Here is a 19,377-nt window from a genome sequence, read left to right on the forward strand (position 1 = left end):
AACTCAGTGCCTTGACCAATAGGACCTTCTGCTCTGTTTTCCCGGCCCCGTACTCTCTTTACTCCTGGTATGTACGTAATATGTCATGCTACCTCAATGTCTAGAAGACTTGGGTAGTACTCGTTTCGCCGCGCTGAGGATTCATTTCAAAAGTATCGCGACCCTCCTTCGGCAGGGACTCAATCCGCTCGGCGCACTCACGCCTGTATCCCGCTGCTTCCAGCTGCTTCATCGAGTCAGGTTCTCGGAGGATCTCCCCCTCTTCCTCGTCGATGTACTTGAGAACCATTGTGCCAAACCAGTTGCCAAACCTCGCATGGTTTGGAGACGACCGCGGGCCGACTAATCGATCGTAATAGTTTCGTATGTACGGGCCACGGCGCCAAAAAGGCTTCGTGAATAGTGGGCTCAACACTGGTAGCGTGACTGTGATTACTCCGACGGCGGTCTCGCGGAAGCCCCAGCGGTTGATGTTGATGACGGACGGCGCACCGCCTAGAGTTGTAATTGCTCTCACAATCGCGGTCGATATAACGAAGAGACCTGATGACAGCAAGATGCCGACCCCCAACTTTCGCTTGAGGGATACTCGGAGGTGCCAGAGAATCGGTATCGGGATCGAGAGGAGCGCCGCATCGGTAAGCACGTTTAGCCACACCAGCACCCAGAAATTCAGCGGTCGGAAAGTGCACTCCGGCCCGGGGAGCGGTCTAATTCGCCAATTGGCGGGAAATCTAATCTTCCATTAGTACTTGGACTCGGATTTTGGTGATAAGGGAGCATACGGTCGACAGCCAAGTAGGGCCGTAAGAGACATGGCGACATACGATACGCCACACATCCAGAAGAGCCCAATGAGAGTCCGCCTCCTCAGGATCCCAAGCGTTAGGCGTTTATAGAAGTACAGCACGGTGAACTTCAATACCCCTAGCTGTCGGTCAGTGATCGCCTGCGTCAAACTTCCCATGAGACACGTACATATGCAGCCCGAGTATGAAAAGAAGGAGATGAATTCCAGCTTTGATCCGAACTCGAGAATTTCGACATCGCGATCCGATAGCAATGGCACCACATCAGCGGTAATGTCAATATTCGCCCCGGTATGATATGTGACCTGAGCGATGTAGACATCCATGGTGTAGAGTATTAGGTACTGCCCGATGCCAAAGTCAGTCTTGGTATCTCAAGTTTGCGGCCAGGTTTACTCACAGGGAAGGCAAGGTAGTCATCGCCACGGAATCCTCGAATTCCGACTGTTCGGATTCGGACCGCGTATCGAAGAAGGATTACGAAGACGCCAATGGCATACCAAGCCTGCCATGCACACCACAACTGTCAGCTCCAGTGCCAGGTTATAAAATAAGGTTTCTCACCCAGATTTCGGGTAGATAGGCGTCGTCTTGTTCCAGGTGCACATTTTCACTTGGCCCTCGCATGTCTCCTGTTAAGCGAGTCGAGCATCTGCATCTCGATGATGGCAGAGTACGACAAGAATTATGGTGGAGAAGTGAACAGATGATGGGGTGAATTGGCGGAGGGTAAGTGACCGGAGGGTAGTTTTAAGTAACGCTGTGCATCCAGGGAGCTTGTCCGCCGGATCGAGTGCGAGATACGAAAACGCGGCAGGGCGTATTAAAAGCTAGCAGAGGGGTGTTCTGTGCGAATCTAATTCGAGGGAACCGATTCGGGGGCGCCCGGACGAAAGTTAATTTGGTTGAGTCGCCACTTATCCCACCGTCAAACCACCAGATGCTGGGAGCTTGGACGTAGAAGGTGACACTCGGGCCATCGCTATCGCGAATGGGGTTATGGAAGTATATGGGTTGCGCATCACTCACGACTAAAACGAGCGCACGTCCTCTGGATGCCACGACCCGGAGGGTTTGGGCCTGAACCACGTCTGCATATGCAACCCCGGCTCATCACAAGCCTTTGTTACTGTCTCTCTTAGCATAGGTAGGCGGGGTCGTGGACCACTCCTCAGCCGCCGCCATCCGGACGCCACAGGGTCCCGACTTACGCCAGCACGTTTTTTCCTTCTGCGCCGCAGAAAGTTACAGTCTTGACAGCGGCCCCGTGGCTGTCTTTGATCTACCATACACGATGGTAAGGTTCCTGCTCAGTCGCTCTTTGCTTCCGATGTGTAGCTCGTCCGAGTTTCTTCCGCCTGATCTCCCACGATTCTCGCTACTGGACCGGTTCCTGAATCGGCCGAGTAGGTCAAACGCCGCTTGGCTTTCATCCCTGCTATAGTCCACTTGCAAAAGCACCCCAATGAGAGCCTCAGCCACGGCCCAAAGGATGTGCCTTGCGTCTCCGATAAGATCCGATTGCGAGGTCTGAGTTAGAGTCTTCTTGATCGCCTCCCACGACTCCGCCGGGCGCCAATCGGCAGACACACCGTCCCGCTCAAGCCCGCTGTTCTTTCCAAGGATCGCGGCCAGAGCTTCGATCGATTCCTGCCCTCCTTTAGGATGTTTTAGCGCCCTTAGGAAGTCGGTCGCGAGAACGTCTGTGGTGCCTTCCCAGATCGACAGCACGCAGCAGTCACGGTACAATCTGGCAATATTGAGGTATTCGGTCTCTTCGTTCAACATGTATCCGACACCTCCTAGGGCCTCCATGCAGCTATACAATAGCGGGATCGCCTTCTTACAGACATAGGCTTTACAGAGAGGTGTCAGGATACGCAAGAGTGGCGCAACATGCTTTTCTTCTGGAGTGATAGCGGTAAGGGCGCCAGATACTTCAGGGCGTTCCTTGTGAGGCTGTTCGTCTAAACCCAGGAGATATGTCGTGAAGAAGGTCAGCAACATCAGTCCGTGATACTCTCCTGTTATATCCGCCAGTGTCTGCATATGCAAAGGGCTTTCGGTTAACAACATCCGCTGCCCTTTCCCTGCGCCAACCTGCCTGACCTTGGCATACGCCCTTGCCACGCCTAGCCCACGGCCTACGTACCCCACGGCAGCCACTGCTGAATGTATGCGTGTGAGTGTAAGAACTGTGCTTATCTCGTTGATTCCGCGACCTTCCTGCCCAAGAAGCCAGCCTCGCATGCCTTGGAGTTCGAGTTCGGCTGTCGGAAGTGATTGTGTACCGGACTTGTTCTTCAGTCTTTGGATTCGAACCCCGTTCAGCTCGGTTCCGGCGGCTCCCTTGGGCCGCCCAGTTGTTGTCGTTGCGGAAGGGTTGTGTCTCCTCATCGGCGCAAAGAACGCACTGATGCCGTTCTGTGTCCTCGCAAGGAGGATGGTCATGGCAGAGTCTGTGGCGCTGGAGAACCACTTGAACCCCGAAATCGACCACGGCCCGAGAGGGATATTCTCTTCTGCGTTTGCCAATTTCGGTTCGGTGGATGGCTCGTGTTGTGCTACGGTTTCGGTTAGGGAAACATCGCTTCCGCCGGTCCGCTCGGTCATCCACTGTCCACTGGTCCAAGCCGTTGCTGGGTCTGTCGATAGCAGGTGTTGCATCGCGTTTTCAAGAACCCTCCGTTGAGTCGGGTCCATGTCTTTGGCCAATTGTTGCTGTAAGAGGCGCACTGCACCGTCTTTCATCGCTGATGGGCACGGAACATTCGAAGCAGAGCCTTCCCACAGGTGAAGCCTTAGAAATTGAACCACACGTGCGGACGGACCGAGTGAGGTGTCGTATCCCGTGGCGACGATGCCTTTCTTGATACCGAAGTCCTGCAACCCGCGCCATCCTTCACCAACGACCAATTCAGATGATGGTCGACCAAAAGCATCTCGACCGTTTCCTTTCAGGTATGGTTTGTTCTTCTCGGAGTCGGTAACCCAGGAAAATATCTGGTCTGAGAGGACTTCTTCGCCAAGCTGTGCAATTTCAACTTCGACGCGCTTGGCCACGTAGTCTGGCAGGAATACTGCGTAGTAGAGTTAATGGCAAGGGACTAAATAAGCACATATGCAGGCTTACGTCTCAGAGCTCTCTGGAAGCTGGCATCATCAAAAAACTGATTCGGCAGAACTGGGAATTCCTGGAAAAAGCCAGTATTGGAAGTTGAAGGCTTCATGGCAACGTGTTGTAAATGACAAGGGCGACCTGCGTTGGTACTGAATTCCAAGGGAATTGAATTTGTGTGAACTTCTCCAGAGGCGCCAGGCAAAGAGTTCAAAACATAGCTGTCAGCTGCAACTAGACCGAACCACCCCAGATTTCGGGCCAAGGTGAGGTAAGCGGGGCCGGTAATATGTGGGGTTACCGAGGAGCTTTGGCCCACATCATACCGAGACCTACCGAACGGGGCCGAAATGGGATTCGGCCGAAGCTTCCCCATTCATGCAATTCTATTCTTGCCGACCGTGAAGAAATCAGCGTCAACGTTCTAGGCGTTCGGGGGAACTATATTCCTGTGCATTTCTCTTCTCGTGGCAAGTCGGCACAGTAACTCCCCTTCCAGGTCTTGGACGACATCATATCCGTGATCGAACGCGTGGCCGCGATCCACTCGCCCCCAAATCGAGACGTTTGACCTCAATCGAGCAAAATCAAAACCCGCGACGGACGGGCGCTTAGCCTAACGTAATGGCGAGGCACAGCGCCAGCGCGCAAGTGCCGGCATGAGATGTCGTTAGTGTCATTTAGTGGGCTGCATGAGGATTACCAGGGCGCTACGACGAGACGATACGACCAGAAGAAAGCGCCGTTTGATGAGCCGGCCATCATTCTGTACCAGAATCAATGCAGGAGAGATTGGTCTCATTTGTGGATTGAGACGGCCCAGGAAGCCTTGAGAGGCATTCGGATCGTGTGGCTGAAGCTGGTTGGGCGAGACTCAACCCCTGGTGATTGTGGTTGACGTCACTCTCACCTTCTCGGTGAGCCCTGATTCCCAGCCTTCTTGGAAGACGACATGGCAAAATTCTCTTCCCGTCACCAGGCGGCCACCAGCCACACATATCGCACCATTCTGTTCTCGTGACTGTACCCAGCCTGCCCATCGCTGCCGTTTCGAAACCACACCAGCCTGCTTTTTCTTGCTGATCTGGAGAGCCTGGCTTGCCTGGGCCACGCAAAGCCATAGCGAACGCCACAAATGAGCAAACGTTGGGCCACTCCAGCGTCGCAAGTGATGCCGCGATTCCGATATTACGGACGAATTATTCATTCGAATATTCCAAGTCCATGCCGATTACGACACAAAAAGTATTGACTGCGGTGAGTCACACCTGACGGCCATTTTCGGGGCCCCAAGCCCTCAATACCTCGGGGTATGGTGCATGGATACGGCATCCAGGTTTCCTTTTGCTTGGTTCAGTAGCCTCGACCTCATTAGCATGACCTTTCTTTTCTCTGCCCAGGAAGCTACCGCGTTGGCTGACGGCATAAAATTGGCGATATTACAATGAATACAACCAGCTTACTGCCCGAATCAACTACTGTCCCAAGATTAGCTCGATAAACCGTGGCGCTTTCTTTATAGGGCAGACCAAGGATCGTATCGCGGCTCCGCAAAGGCTTGTTTCAAACTCCAGGGCCGAGATGGATGGGAATGCCGTCCTATTAGAGCCATGCTAGCCTACGGTCGCCTTCTTTTCAGGTAATTAATTCCCTGGTCGAATGACCTCATTGGGAAGACGTAGGTGTTCTAAGTCTCCCACCTTCCGGCCCGTGAGCTGGGCAGGGAAGAAACGGACTCTTGACAGCGCGCCACGAAGCCAACCTCAGCAGGCCTGGTGACGTGACCCAGCGCGCCCCTTGTTCCCTCCCTTTTCTCGCGGCCTAGGTGCCGGCGACGAGCTTGGCAGGGCCTAAGGCCATGTCCTGCAGCAAGGCCTCGGGATCTGTCGTTGCAAAAATTTGTTTGGGCTGCCCGTTTTCCTTAGCCCCAGCGGTTTAGTCAAAGTATCGGCACACTGAGACCGCGATCCAGGCGCGTCTGCCGTGCTCGGCGGTGACGAGGTGATGGTGTGAGTATGCCAGACATCTTCAACCAGCAAACCTGCTTTCTCTCCGGTCGTCATCCTGATGTGGCTCCCTACTGGCTCGTGTCACACAGCTCCTTGAACCACTCTGGAAAAGTTGATAAATAGAGTAGTCTCATCTCCTGCCTTATCCGTTTTGATTTTCATTCCCTCAGACCAACAGCAGATCAGCAGGATTTCCCTTGCGACTACACACCATCCCAACAACTAAATTCTCCCAAAGCCCTTACAAGTTTACAAGCAAACAACCATTCACAATGGCTCTCGACCGTATTGTCAGCTTCGTCCTGCGCCTTGCGCAACTAGCCTTCGCCGCCATTGTTGCCGGTACGCGTTTATCCCAGACTCTCTTCGGTGGAGATATCATTGACTAACAATCACACAGGTATTACCGGCTCCTACCTCCACGCCACTGAGGGCACCTCGGCTTGGGACAATGGCCGCTTCATCTACACCATTGTCGTGGCCAGTCTATCACTCCTGTTCGCACTGATATGGCTGTTCCCCTTCTCGAGCAGCTTTATCCACTGGCCCATGGACCTGTTCCTCAGCGTCCTGTGGTTCGTCGCCTTCGGTCTGCTCGTCAACGTAAGCTCCACCCCGTTTTCTTAGTACATAGGCAAGGTGTTAACAAATCATTCTAGCTTGTCGGTGATGATTGTGGCCCCGTCTTCGACTGGAGCAACGTCAGCCCCCGTGGTGATGCCTGCGGACGCAACAAGGCCAACATCGCCTTCTGCTTCCTGTCTGCCATCTGCTGGCTTGCCTCCGCTGTTGTCGGCCTCTTCTGGGTCCGTCGTCGCACCGCCGTTGCCGACAGCCGCCCTGTCCATGGCCGTCGCCGCTGGTACCGATCTTCGCGCATCTAAACGTGGTCGGTGCATCGACATCTGCCTCATTGTCAAATAATGTCCAGCGCATCGGTGCCGTTGGCTTTAGGTACCGGCGGAAACCAAGCGCGGTTGCACACACTATTTTCTATATCACTGTTAATTCCACATCCTTGATGGATTAGGGATAAGGTACGGAGGAGTTGGATTTTGCGTTTAATGTTTTATTATGTCCACGAAACTATGAGATAAGGTGTAAGCCTTCCCTCAAGACTCGATACCCAGCAATACCCAATTTATCGTATAACAATATCTACCCTTAATTATTATAACATCGCATCATATTGTTACCTCGCATACGTGTTGTATACATACCCACATAATCAACATGATGCGTTTCTGCAAGTGCTTCAGTTCCTTGTCCCAAATAAATCATGCCTGTTTATGAGGGTGTATCCAGTGAGGTGAAAAGAAAGCACTTGCAAGGCTCCTTCAATCTAATGTTCAATATATGCTGTCTCAGTAATGCGCAGCCACGTCAGCCACACCTTACGCAGGTAAACTCGCTTGATAACCTTATGTAGGGGGCTTCGGTTCAACGGCCGTAACTGTTTAGCATGCTGCAGTCACCACCGATTGCTGACAACCGGCGCAGGGATGGGGCTATGCGGTCTCTGCCAGATAGACGATCCGGGGAAAGCGGGTCTTGCGCCGGGAACACAGCCCTAGGGGAATCCCGGCCGCGTGCCGCGATGCTTCCGGGAGGGTTGCTGCAGCCCACAATTTCCAGAGTGAGCAGCCCGAGCGAGCATGGGAAAGGTCAGAACAGAAAGCACTGCCTTTACCCAAACGCGGAATGCCCATTATCTTACTAATTTGTCGAGCGGGGGGGTTCACACGATTGTGATTTAGTAGTAAATGTTTTCCATTGTTTGCTTCGCCTGCACACACAGATACGTCTCCGAAAATCCCAGCTGATTTCCTTCTCACCAACGCGAAGAACTACAAAATATTGTCATAACGGAATAGGTTTGCAACATCCGGCTGCTTTGACCGCTGGTTACTTCCATTTCTTCCCGTCAATGACTCCTACATGACGAGAGCGACGGAAATATTGGCAAGCAGGCCCGTTGAGGATGATGCGGGCTGGATATGTGTCTTCGCGCTGCTTTTATGACATGGTTTGCGCACTTTCGTGGCTTTGGGGTTCGATTTCCTGTTGCCAGATGCGAACTACTCTCTCACGACGGAGGGATAGCACCTCGGTCAAAGACGGGCATGGATCTTGTGTTGCAAGGGAGCTCGCCTCATCCCGCTCACTCTCATCCTATGTTTTCGCGACAAAAATAAGCTTTCACCAATCAGTCAATCGGTCATTCGGGCAGATAGTTTTGCGTCATTCGGCGGTCGAAAAGGGTTCGAGCCTCGGTCGGCGTGAGCATCCTATTGCTGTTCAAATCGCCACGCCCTTGTGCCCAAGGAACTCCCGCCATGCGTCCGAGGGCACGTTTCGAAGCTAGTTGAGATGACACCACAGGGAGGCCGGAAGACATCAAATTAAAAGTGACGATCGTGGTTGCTGGTGTCCAAGCAACACCCGAACCCCGCAAATGACGTATCTATCAAAGGTATGGAACGAAGAGGTAAAAACACATCGGTCGAAAGTCACCCAAACGGATGAAGGCGTTGCAAGCGAAATGAGAGTGGCAGGCTACCCAAATTGGCCAAGTTTGCACGATGGGAGCCTCGGCTACTGACCGCCTCGTATCGACCACAACCATGCAGTCCGAAAGCAGAACTTGGCGTTCCGCGAGCAAGCGTTGGAGGTTCGAGAAAGCCCCATCGTGACTCCCATGGGTTCTGGGCTGCGGACCGCTCCAGACCACGAGCCGCGAGCGTGTCTCGGACGCGTTGTTGGCCCGTCAAACAGGTTTCCCCCAACTCTTGCCTCTTTGAAAATCGAAACCCCCAAGCCACTAAGGCGGGGTGCAATGAACTAAGCCAAGGAGATCAAACGATGCATTGTACCATTTATAATAGAAATTACGTAGGATCCCGCGGGCAGGTTAGCAGGCCCATGCTTTCCCTGACTATAGTGAGATCTCTCTCGAATTCCACGATCCGCGACCCAGAGGTCCGCAATGGTTGGGGCCGAGAATCGCTTCCAGACCGCTCGGCGAGCTACTGTACGTGCACTGCTTCAATCGAACTTGTGACTGAACGCCCTGGCTAGTCCATGGGTTTCTGGTTCCCCTCAGGCCGCATCTTTGCAGCAGTGCTGCGAGAGCTTGCGAGAGCGCGAGATGCGGGAAAGCGGCGGCATGCTATCCCGCTAGCCTGGCGGCAAAACGGGCCAAGCATGAGGAATGTAATGCGGGGATTCGTCGGGAGATGAGCCAAGAGGTGGCAGATCCGATGTAAAGAACGATGGCTATGCAAGCGGTCGAGGATGGGAATTGCGCAAATATCCCTTCAGTATGACCCAATTTTGGCGATCTTCCCCTTTGGCCAGAAGCTATTTCTAGTCTGGTGTTCACTTGAGGCGAAGAACGTAAGGGGGGTCGTTCCCCTTGCAAGGATTGCGAGGATTTCTAGGCAAACCAATGGAGAATCTGAAGATCCAAACTATGCGCTGGCAAAAGCTCCATTCATCCCGTAGCAACCAGGGACATGGGGGAGGTACCAGCGGCGCAGCAAGACAAAGATAGAGTGCGAAGAGGCAAAGGTACCTGGCCCCAGGTAAGCAGTGTGTGGCGGGAGAGGAGAATCCCAGTGTCTCACTACTCGCCTCCCTATGAGAGCCGCATGGCGTAATGCCGCGTTAAGGCGGAGACAGAAACGTCGAGCAGGTTCAGCTAGCGCCACGGCTCGAAGAGCTGAGAAGTCGATGACCGCATGGTGTGGGGTAGGTGACGCCACAGTTTGGACGTCAGCCAGGCCCATCACGGTTCATCGTACACCAAACGACGACCTCACTAGCCACATCTCAATTCCCCTGTCATCTCCGGAGCTCATCTCCTAGCCAATCAACCAGCTAACGCCACAAGATGGTGGGGTATGCCGAGCTTCCGCGCTGCGTCATTGGCGGGGTTTCTCCCCGCTGCCTTGGTTCTGTGGAAATCAGCGGGGCACGTTCGGGAACGTCAAACCTCCATCCTTGTCACATCATACCCAGACCACATCTCGAAGCGTCAAGCTACACGACGAGAGCTCAAAGCACGTCTTTTCTCGTACAACCGCCGCCTTGAATTGCGAATTGCTTCCCCGGCCCAGTACCCGTCTCGAGCCACTAGCAGTTACCCCAATGTCTTACAGCCCGGCTCGTACCTGCCACCAGTGAGACACGACGCGCGGCGACCGGTACGCCGTCCTTTGTCCCAAGCGCCGCAATTATCCCACTCGATATGCCAGCTCAGCTTGTACCGCGTAGCTGAAACGCGGAAGCGAATAGTCGGCAGGGAAAACAGCTACTGTAGGCATCTAGCTCTGAGCTTCCCCTCCCATTCTCCTCCACGTGTGATACGTAGCACAGCGTACCTGATCGGAAGCAAGGTGTCCTGGCCTAGCCAAAACAAACTCCGGTCTCCATTGTCTTCGCCACATTTGCTATCCATCTCCCAGCCCTAAACGTCACTAGCCACAGATCATCATGCCTCTTCAACCACCGTGACCCGCCACATCTCCCACCTATGACGACGAATCCTTGACATGTTACGTCCTCTTGGAGCCCTCTCGGGGACCCTGAGGAATGACCCCATGCATGCTCAAGCGGAGAGATTCTCATCAGACAAGCAGAAAGGCTTGACGGAAACAAGCGCAGTGTCACGCCAAACAAAGGTTATGGGTCGTCATCCAGCCATGGCAAACTGGGTCTAGCCCTCCGGCCCCCAATTGGCGGCTCAGGGGGGGCCCCTGGTCCCCACCGGAGCAGACGTACCGGTGTACCAACGCCCTGCCGACCTTTGAAGCTTGTATCCCGAATGAGACAGCTGCGTCCAAGACCTATGACGACGTATGAAGTAAGTGCACAAGCGTCTCCTTCTCTCCTCTGCGGCCCTTCTCCAGCCATGCGGGCGGGTAGCCATTGGCGATGACCAGCTAGGCAAGGCAGGCAACCAGGCACGGTTGATGCAGTTTCCCTGATTGTTGCCAGTTACAGCGTCGGCATGGGCATGGGGCATGGGCGCGGGCTCCAAAGGGGGGCCGGGCTTTCTGGATCGCGATTGCAATTACCTGATCTACCATCGGGAGAAGAATCGTTGGGATGTAGACTCTAGATGCCCTCGAATTCTATATAACTACCTTCACCTCCCTCCCTCAATACTGTCTTCTCTTCTCTCATCATCACAAACCAAGATACCCAAACCAAACAGCCACTTCCAACAAACAATCATCACCAACTACCTAGCCTATAATTCCTACTTTTGAATTTTCTAGATACCCCAATCACAGAACAATCATCCAACATGTCTTCCATCGTCAACAAGGTCAAGGACGCTCTCTCCTCCGACAAGAAGCACGAGCAGCCTGAGGGCACCTCTGGACCCCACAGCAGCCGCGCCGCCAACGCCGCTGACCCCAGAATCGACTCTGACCGCGATCACCGCGCCAACCCTCTCAGCAACACCACTGGCACTCACACCGGCACCCACGACAACAACTACACCACCTCCGGTACCGGCTCAGGCTTGACCGGCACCCACAACACCCACGGTACCACTGGCACCTCCGGCCTGACCGGTAGCCACAACACCCACGGTACCACTGGTACTTCCGGTCTCACTGGCAGCCACAACACCCACGGCACTTCCGGCCTGACCGGTAGCCACAACACCCACGGCACCACTGGTACCTCCGGCCTGACTGGCAGCAATGCCACCACCGGCTACGATGACCCGTCCGGTACTCACGGCCACCACAACAACCGCGCCGCGAACCTTGCCGACCCCCGCGTCGACTCCGACCGCGACCACCGTGGTGCCCCCGGCTCCGGTCTGACCGGCACTCACGGAACCACTGGTACCTCCGGCCTGACTGGTAGCCACAACACCCACGGCACTTCCGGCCTCACTGGCAGCCACAACACTCACGGCACCACTGGCACCTCCGGTCTGACCGGCAGCCACAACACCCACGGCACTTCTGGCCTCACTGGTAGCAACGCCACCACCGGCTACGATGACCCGTCCGGCACTCACGGCCACCACAACAACCGCGCCGCAAACCTTGCCGACCCCCGTGTCGACTCCGACCGCGACCACCGTGGTGCCCCCGGCTCCGGCTTGACTGGCACTCACGGAACTACTGGCACCTCCGGCTTGACTGGCAGCCACAACACCCACGGCACTTCCGGCCTCACTGGCAGCCACAACACTCACGGCACTAGCACCGGCTCCGGTCTCACTGGTAGCCACGGCACCCACAACACCCACGGTGCCACCGGTGGTGTCTCCGGCACCCAGTCCGCCGTTGGCCACGTCGGCTCGGCCGTCGCCGGCACTCACGGCACCGGCCCCGCCCCCAACACTGCTGGCCCCCACAAGAGCGATGCCCTGAACAAGGTTGACCCCCGCGTCGACTCCGACCTCGACGGCAGCAAGACTGTCGGTGGAAACAAGACCTACGCCCAGTAAGCGAACAAAAACCACACGAGCGAACGCCGATTTCTCCGACGGCCGAGACAGATGACAGGGGCTAACGAGCACTCCTCCCCCCAGGAACTCATCGGGAGTTGCCAAGGACCCTACCGACGCCGCCCAGGTCCCTCCGTCTGTCTTGGCCCGTCACATTGGCGAGCCCGAGATTGCCCACGACGATCACGGCCACGGCCGCGAGAGGCGTAACAGCAAGGTGTCCGCTCAGGAGCTGCACCGCGGTCTGTAAATTTTGGGACGTTTTCATCTGTTGCGAAACGCGCATTGGAATTGAAAGGGGATTGATACCTAATGCTTGTTGTACCATAGCCTGATATGATTTAATGACAAACAACGTCAAACTACTTTTCATGCTCTTCCATCTTTTTGCCGTAGTGAATTAACTATTATTGTCTTAGGTTCAAAACTAACCTGATGTTTAGACAATGTTCTCGGTGTGATATTGGGTAACTTCATTTTCACAGCTACTACACCATGCAAACCATCTTAACTTGTCTTCGTATTTTTTTCTTCTGAATTTTCTTTTCTTTACACATTGATCTCCTAGTGGCACACATCATACACGCCGCTTGGTACCGAATCGATGGCGACTGACACTTTGACGCATCCCACCGGTCGGTGCAACCATGCCAATCTCACCGCTTCGACCTTTCGTTGGATATGGTGGTTCGGCTTCGGTTCCGGTGGTCCTCATCCACCATGCTATAAACGGAAGCCGTTGAGCACAAAAGAGGAAAAAAAGAAAAGAAAAAGAAAAAAAAAAGGCAAGTATTAATCAACCAAACTTCCCGTGCGAGTGGTACAGCGATGCATATGCATGCCACGAAAGAAGTATTCGATTTTTTTCTCTCTCTTTCTCACCACATGCTGTTCACAGCTTCTCCGCCTAGGGAGTGGGGAAGGACCGCCCGCTGCTGGGTCTCCCATCATGAACACATCATCGTCAGGTCATCCTCCGCCGCAGCTGCATAGGGGACCACCCAATATTTCACCGGTGAATATTATATGCGCGCCATTCTCGACGGGCGGCGGAAGGTGGCTGGACCGGAGCCGACTCCGAGCTTGGGCTATATCGGCGATCGCATTATTGCAGGTGCCGACCCTCTTCTCCTATTGAGTGCATATTTATCAGTGTATTAGTATAGGGTCCAGTAGCTTCACCCCCGCCATTCTTGTCATCGCAAATCTGTCGTTTTGGGCGAGATCTAGAAACCCGGGCGAAACCCCTCTCGCAGAGATACCGGGCCGCGTCGGCAAGGTTGGGAGGGGAGGGGGCGCGCCGTTGCATGTGTTTCCATGCCGTGCACACCGGGGTTTCCGTCTCGTCATTCCATCATAACCGCGCAGGAAGAAGACGTCCAAAACGCGTCCGGCCACACCAACTCTTCGACTCGGATATCCAGCTTTGGAAAACGGAAAAAAAAGGTGGGTTTGCGACGCGTCGGACCGTCTTCTGATGGTAACGTCGCGTGAAGTGCTTGGTTTGGGGTGTTTTTTTTTTTTTTTGTCGATAAGCGAGCGGCCCTAACGGACCGATGGATCTCGATTTGGGAACATCGATACAGAAAATGCATCTTGCATATTTGAAGAAATGTCTTTTATGCCTGCCGTCCGGGGACTCAGGCCTCTTTTTACATTGCGCCAGCGTTTGCGGTGCCTTTACCTTACTGAGGTATGTCTGCGAGGCCATTCGGCCGTAAAGGCCGCCCCGAGCAATCCCCTTGCCTTACGTGCGGAAGGGTCGATACGAAAAAAGCCAGCTGCATAGGACGCGCCATGAATAAACCCCCCGGGCGCGCGGTACGTAGAAGGGGCCGTCCATCTTTTCGGGGGAAGAGGAGCTGACATCCACCTTTGCCCACCCATACGTTGAAACTGGATGTGATTGATGGTGCCCGAGGACTTGGCGGCATGCGAATCGTACCGCCCAGCTATCCTATCACCCCCCGGCTCTCTATTTGCCAATCCGCTTGACAGCTACCACCCCTTACAACGACTGAGGGTTGAGTTGAGAGGGCTTGACGAGTTGGTGTGGCCATCTCCCCTGGCCCAACACACACCATCCCTTGTCGGCCTGTGGATGCGCCTTGTGGTGAGGCGGAGGAGTAGTGAACTGCAAAGCCGTGCTCAAAGTTTCCGTTTTGGGTGGGGCACTTGGATGGATGAGCTGCTGAATCTACCGTGTGTCAGATACGAGTGTGGCGGGCCCAATGAGGCGAATGAGTGTCTGGCAGGCAGGCAGGCATAGCAATCTGCACTATGGTAGGGTAAGCAAGGCACACTCTGCGCATGTGGGGGGGGGGGGGGCGAGATTTTGGTGATTGAATGGCAGGCGTGCTGGCTATCTGATGGTGCTAGAACACACGGGAGATTTGGGGGCGTCGGAGGGGTGTTCTAGTGGCGCCTGCCGGTCTCTTCTGTGTGACGGCGCGGGCGTTGGGGGGGAGAGGAAGATCTCGAAGTTCAAATTAGGAAATTAGGAAGCTGAAGGACCCAGTGCCGTGGAATCGTCCTTGGGTGGCCCTCTGCCGGGGGTATGGGAAAGGCTTCGTGGCGTAGCGTGGCGTTGACGAGGAACGGCGTTGCCTTGCTTGGGTTACCCGACTGAAGCCTGTATACGGTAAACCGGGATGGACGGGCACGGCGATGAGGGAGGGGAGGGGCCTGGGCAAGGTCGGCGGCGGTCGACGCATGGCGGGACGCGGGAAGGGAAGCCTGGGGAGGGGCCCAGACCAAGCACCGAAAGCACGGGCACGGGATTGCGGTAAGGCACGGGAAGCCCATTCTCTGTTTGGGAGTTGCCCGGGTAGGGCAGGGGGTGGGTGTTGTGGGAGCTAAAACGGTTTGGGGCGCGTCGCGATTCCCAGATTTCCGACGCTTTGTGGCCATCGTAGGATATGGGGAAAATTGAGCGTAATGGGAAAGTTACGGGAGCGAGGATGTGATAGACTAAGCAGGGGATATGGGGGGCGTGTGTGCAAGGCACAGAGGTTGGCGGCAGGGGGGGGGGGGGAGGACAGCGAGTGAGAGCATCGAGGCGCGATGGCAGGTGATCAGGTGTTGCAGGCAATATTTAGGAGCAGCCAGAGGCGCGTTATTCGGTCGCCTGGTCACTGTAAGTCGAGTGACTTGAGAGGTACTTGGGCCGGATGGTGGACGCCCAGAGGCAGCAAACGCCGCCAGAGGCGGCTGGAGATGCAAGGAAGAATGTCGCAGTGCATGTGCTGCTGTGCTGTGCTGCGCAGCCATCTTGTTTGAGTGATTCTGTCGAGTATGATAGGTGACGAGGGGGGAGGGGTCTAGTCAGAGGGGCGGGCGGGCAGGCAGGCATGCCAGATATATCACCCAGGCCTGCACAGCACGGCGGGAAAAGCAAAAAGCCATAGCTCCAGGTCTCTGTATTCGTGCCCTGAGTCGAGTCCAACTGCTTGCCTAGCAGCAACGCAACACTAACAGGGGTCCGTTTCCTGGTAAAGCTTTGGAAATCTGATAGCTCCCGTCGATTGTCGATTAGTAAACGGCGCTAGGACAGCAAAGAGCACAAATATGGAATTCCGCTCGTGACGAGAAATGAGAATTGCTGGCTTGTACCCAGTCAGGCATTGGCCCGACGCCTATCTGAAGCCATGGCGGTTTGACCGACCGACTGAGATGGAGATGTGAGATACATACTGGAGTTCCAGCTCGTGTGCGCTGCACGGATATGGAATCCTTGTATCTCAACGAATGCTTGGCCGCTCGGCACGTATGGGGTAGCCCCTCGTGCTTCAACGGTTTGCTTGGTTGGTGGTTTATTTTGAGGGTCCCATAACGTGCTTGCCACACGTCCATCCCCCGAGAGTTTCCAAGACTGGAGAAAAGAAGTAGGAGAAAAAGCAAAGACATGAAAAAGAATGTCTTGGGAGGACGGAGCTTTTGGCGAGTGAGGGTCAAGGGAGGGGGTGTGAGGGCGCCGAAATTTGTGGTTGGTGTAGGGACCCTGAAGGGCCCCTTCTTTCTCGTGTAACCAACTCCATGTCTCGGAGCCACAGCGTGGCACGCGGTGTATTCTTGCTTTTTCCGAGATGCGTCTGCTGTACGTATTGCGTTGCATCAAACCGGGCCACAACAAGGGGGCGTGAAGGGTGTGTGTGTGTGATGAAAGCTCAGCGAGCATGTCTCGGTGCCCGTTTCTGGTGGATATCAGAACGTGGACGTGGATAGGTAGACAAGCCTGAAAACGGCAATGGGATGCATGTCAGCGACGATTCGGTGGTCGACGCGAAGCGAGGGGGCCCAGCCGGGGGGTCATGCGTATCTCCATGACCATAACATCTAGTGCTCACACTCACGGAGGAGGCGGCGGAGGCGGCTTGCACGCCATGTGCCCCTGGAAGAGGCGATTCGATTCCTGTCGTTGCGCCCAGATTGCGAATCGAGGTTCCCTTCTGGGAGGCGATCCGCAGGCACCAAGGCCAGAAGACGGGAAGGCTAGATGCGATTCGAATTCAGGTTGTGCGTAGGATCTTTTACGGGCATGGTTCAGACGGGCATTATGCCTGAAGGAGACCAGGTCCCTCGCCGCGATAGAGCCGCCAGGCAATAATGCCTTGGAGTTGATGCCTTGGGCCGTGTGTGAAGGCGTCTCGGTCTTTGTGTCTGACGAAGAGCGCCAGCAGCCAGCAAATGTTGTTGAAGTCGCTGTTGCTGCAGCAGGTAGACGCCCCTCAGCTCAGGCTCAGGGCTCCTGTCGGCCGTGGTGGGAGGGGGAAGAGCCGCTGTCAGAAAAAAAGCCCTGACCACCTCCCAGACTGGGAGCTCATGGAGCTCAGGGTAGGTAACTAGCCCAGGGAAGCTCCAAACAGCTCCAGCTGGCAGAGGTAGGGGTCGCCCGGGTGGCTGCAAAAGGCAATGCGGGTGGCTTAGGTAAGCATGGCTGGTGCCTTCGGAGGGCGGGGCTTTGTTTCGGCCGCCTGCTGCCCCACACTCCGCACCCGTACCGAACCTCGCTCAACCTGAAGCCGGCGCTGAGTCCGCAACGTCAGTCGCTTGAGCCTCCGTAGAGCCTCCGTGGGATCTCTTCCGCTCTTCATTACATGCCGCCGCCTTCCGACACGTCCTGTGGTTTCATTTCCTGCCAGCTAGACACTGCGGGGCTCTCATCCAACCTCGCTCGCCAAAGGACATCTCACGATGTGTCCTTGATCCCTCACTCGCCATTCTCATCGCCATCGTCTTCTGCGCTGAAAATTTCGTCGAATATCTCACCGAAGCTCCCTCGAGAGCAGGCATGGCGTCCATCCCCCAGACCCTCTGGAACGCCCAGATTCCCCTCTACATCACCCACCCCTCCCACCCGAACACGCCCTTCATCACGTCCCTCCCGCGCTTCTCCTACCTCGCCCTCCTCGTCCCCCGCTGCTCCGCCTTCTTTCGCACCCCCGTGTCCGCCTTCCATCACGAGGACCTCCTCCTCCGGAACCTCCCCCTGGGCCTGCTCGTCGACCTCTACCAGCCTTCCCTCCCCTGGCGCCTCACCGTAAGCGACGGCGATAGCTGGGACATTGGCGACACTTTCCTAAACTGCGTCAAAGAGGTGAGTCCATGCATCTCATCCTTTCGTCCTCCAGCCCCTCCCCTCTCCTCTGTCTCTTCCTCCCTTGTCCCAGACACCGAACCGCCCAATCCCACTTAAGCGATATGACATCCCCCTCCCCCCCCGGGCCATCAAATATGTCTCTCTTTGGAGTTCTTGCTTTTACCAGCGCCGCTCATCTCCCCATCTCACCATCCCACGCTCCCCGGACGTGAAGAAGCCCGGGGCATAAAGAAGTTCACCTGAGACTGACACCCGCCAAACGCGCGCGCGGGGGAAATAAAGGCCGACTTTGTCCGCTACGGGAATGCAAAGCGCATAATGTCCCTCTCCAAGGCCGACACCTCGGCCCTCTGGAACGCCGTCCAAGACAACGACTACGCCTCCTTTTCCAAGATCAACGCCCTGCTCCTCAACGCGCCCACGCCCCTCCGCAACGTCCCCCTGCGCGTCTACATCCCGTCGTCCCCTCCGCCGACGTCATCGCTGTCATCCGCGGCCGGCTCGCCAAAGCCGCCAGCCTCGCCCTCGCCCTCGTCGCAGCCGCCGCCGCCGCCAACCTCGTCGCAAAAGCTGGCGCCACCGCCGTCAGAGACACCAGGCTCCGCGGGCGCCTTCAAGGTCCTCCAGACCCTCGTGCCGCCCAACGTCCCGGGAACCCGCAACGCGCTGCAGACCCTGGGCCGCGCCCTCCAGTCGCACCTCCCGACCCTGTTCCCCTCGAGCCGCGACCCCGTGCTCGCCAACGTCCTCCTCCACGGCGCCCCCGTGCCATTCTCCGCCTCGCTGGAGAGCCTGATGCGCGAGGCCGCCTACCCGGACGGCTGGCTGTGCCTGGCGGTCGTCCTGCTGTGAGCACGCCCCTGCCGAAAGGGGGCAGGAGAGGTTACCCGGAGCCCCAGCAATCTCTCAATGTTTCTTTGGTAATTTTGGCCTTGGTGTTAAATTTTTTTTTGGGAAAGCAGGGGGGGGGGGGGGGGGTTGCGAAGGCGTTTTCTGGGCGAAAGGGAATCGGGGCGCGCCGGGGTTCTAACCGTGGCTTTGTCGGGCGCGTTGCCCTCGCGGTTAGACCAGAGACAATAGCAATCCAGACAGGCTCGCCTGATAGATAGACATAATCACGACATCACGCACACACACATACACACACACACAAGCATGAGACTAGAAGCAAAAAGGGTATGGGCAAAACGTGGTTTTTTTCTTTCTCTCTCTGAACCGAATCCATGTAAATGTGGTCATCCCACGTATACACACACACACACACATACGCAGGCGCGCAGCAACGTCCTCCCCAAGCAAAAAAAAAAAAGTAAAGGTGAAAAGTTTTTTTTGTATAAAAATAATAGGGAGATTTGGCTGCCGTT

At 55.6% G+C, this 19,377-nt stretch overlaps 5 protein-coding genes across 5 annotated transcripts; 3 read left to right on the top strand and 2 right to left on the bottom strand.

Annotated features, from left to right (window-relative positions):
• Positions 1–100: 100 nt before the first annotated feature.
• EsH8_V_000206 (uncharacterized protein) lies at positions 101–1,436 on the bottom strand (the record flags this gene model as incomplete). The annotated part of the gene is made up of 5 exons (XM_083272722.1): positions 101–734; positions 786–927; positions 979–1,153; positions 1,210–1,314; positions 1,374–1,436. The coding sequence occupies 5 exons, from the start codon at positions 1,434–1,436 to the stop codon at positions 101–103; spliced, it is 1,119 nt and encodes a 372-aa protein (XP_083125437.1).
• Positions 1,437–2,054: 618 nt separating this feature from the next.
• EsH8_V_000207 (uncharacterized protein) lies at positions 2,055–4,039 on the bottom strand (the record flags this gene model as incomplete). The annotated part of the gene is made up of 2 exons (XM_083272723.1): positions 2,055–3,889; positions 3,943–4,039. 2 exons carry the CDS (start codon positions 4,037–4,039, stop codon positions 2,055–2,057), a joined length of 1,932 nt encoding a protein of 643 aa, XP_083125438.1.
• A 2,169-nt stretch (positions 4,040–6,208) lies between these two features.
• Positions 6,209–6,820, top strand: EsH8_V_000208 (MARVEL domain-containing protein; the record flags this gene model as incomplete). The annotated part of the gene is made up of 3 exons (XM_083272724.1): positions 6,209–6,278; positions 6,337–6,539; positions 6,596–6,820. The coding sequence occupies 3 exons, from the start codon at positions 6,209–6,211 to the stop codon at positions 6,818–6,820; spliced, it is 498 nt and encodes a 165-aa protein (XP_083125439.1).
• Positions 6,821–11,247: 4,427 nt separating this feature from the next.
• On the top strand, positions 11,248–12,664 carry EsH8_V_000209 (uncharacterized protein; the record flags this gene model as incomplete). The annotated part of the gene is made up of 2 exons (XM_083272725.1): positions 11,248–12,410; positions 12,499–12,664. 2 exons carry the CDS (start codon positions 11,248–11,250, stop codon positions 12,662–12,664), a joined length of 1,329 nt encoding a protein of 442 aa, XP_083125440.1.
• Positions 12,665–17,704: 5,040 nt separating this feature from the next.
• On the top strand, positions 17,705–18,865 carry EsH8_V_000210 (autophagy protein 5; the record flags this gene model as incomplete). Its single annotated transcript, XM_083272726.1, has 2 exons — positions 17,705–18,010; positions 18,296–18,865. The coding sequence occupies 2 exons, from the start codon at positions 17,705–17,707 to the stop codon at positions 18,863–18,865; spliced, it is 876 nt and encodes a 291-aa protein (XP_083125441.1).
• Between the last annotated feature and the right edge of the window lie 512 nt (positions 18,866–19,377).

The sequence above is a fragment of the Colletotrichum jinshuiense genome, chromosome 5 (assembly GCF_051148585.1).
Source record: "Colletotrichum jinshuiense chromosome 5, complete sequence".
In the NCBI taxonomy this organism is placed as follows: domain Eukaryota; kingdom Fungi; phylum Ascomycota; class Sordariomycetes; order Glomerellales; family Glomerellaceae; genus Colletotrichum; species Colletotrichum jinshuiense.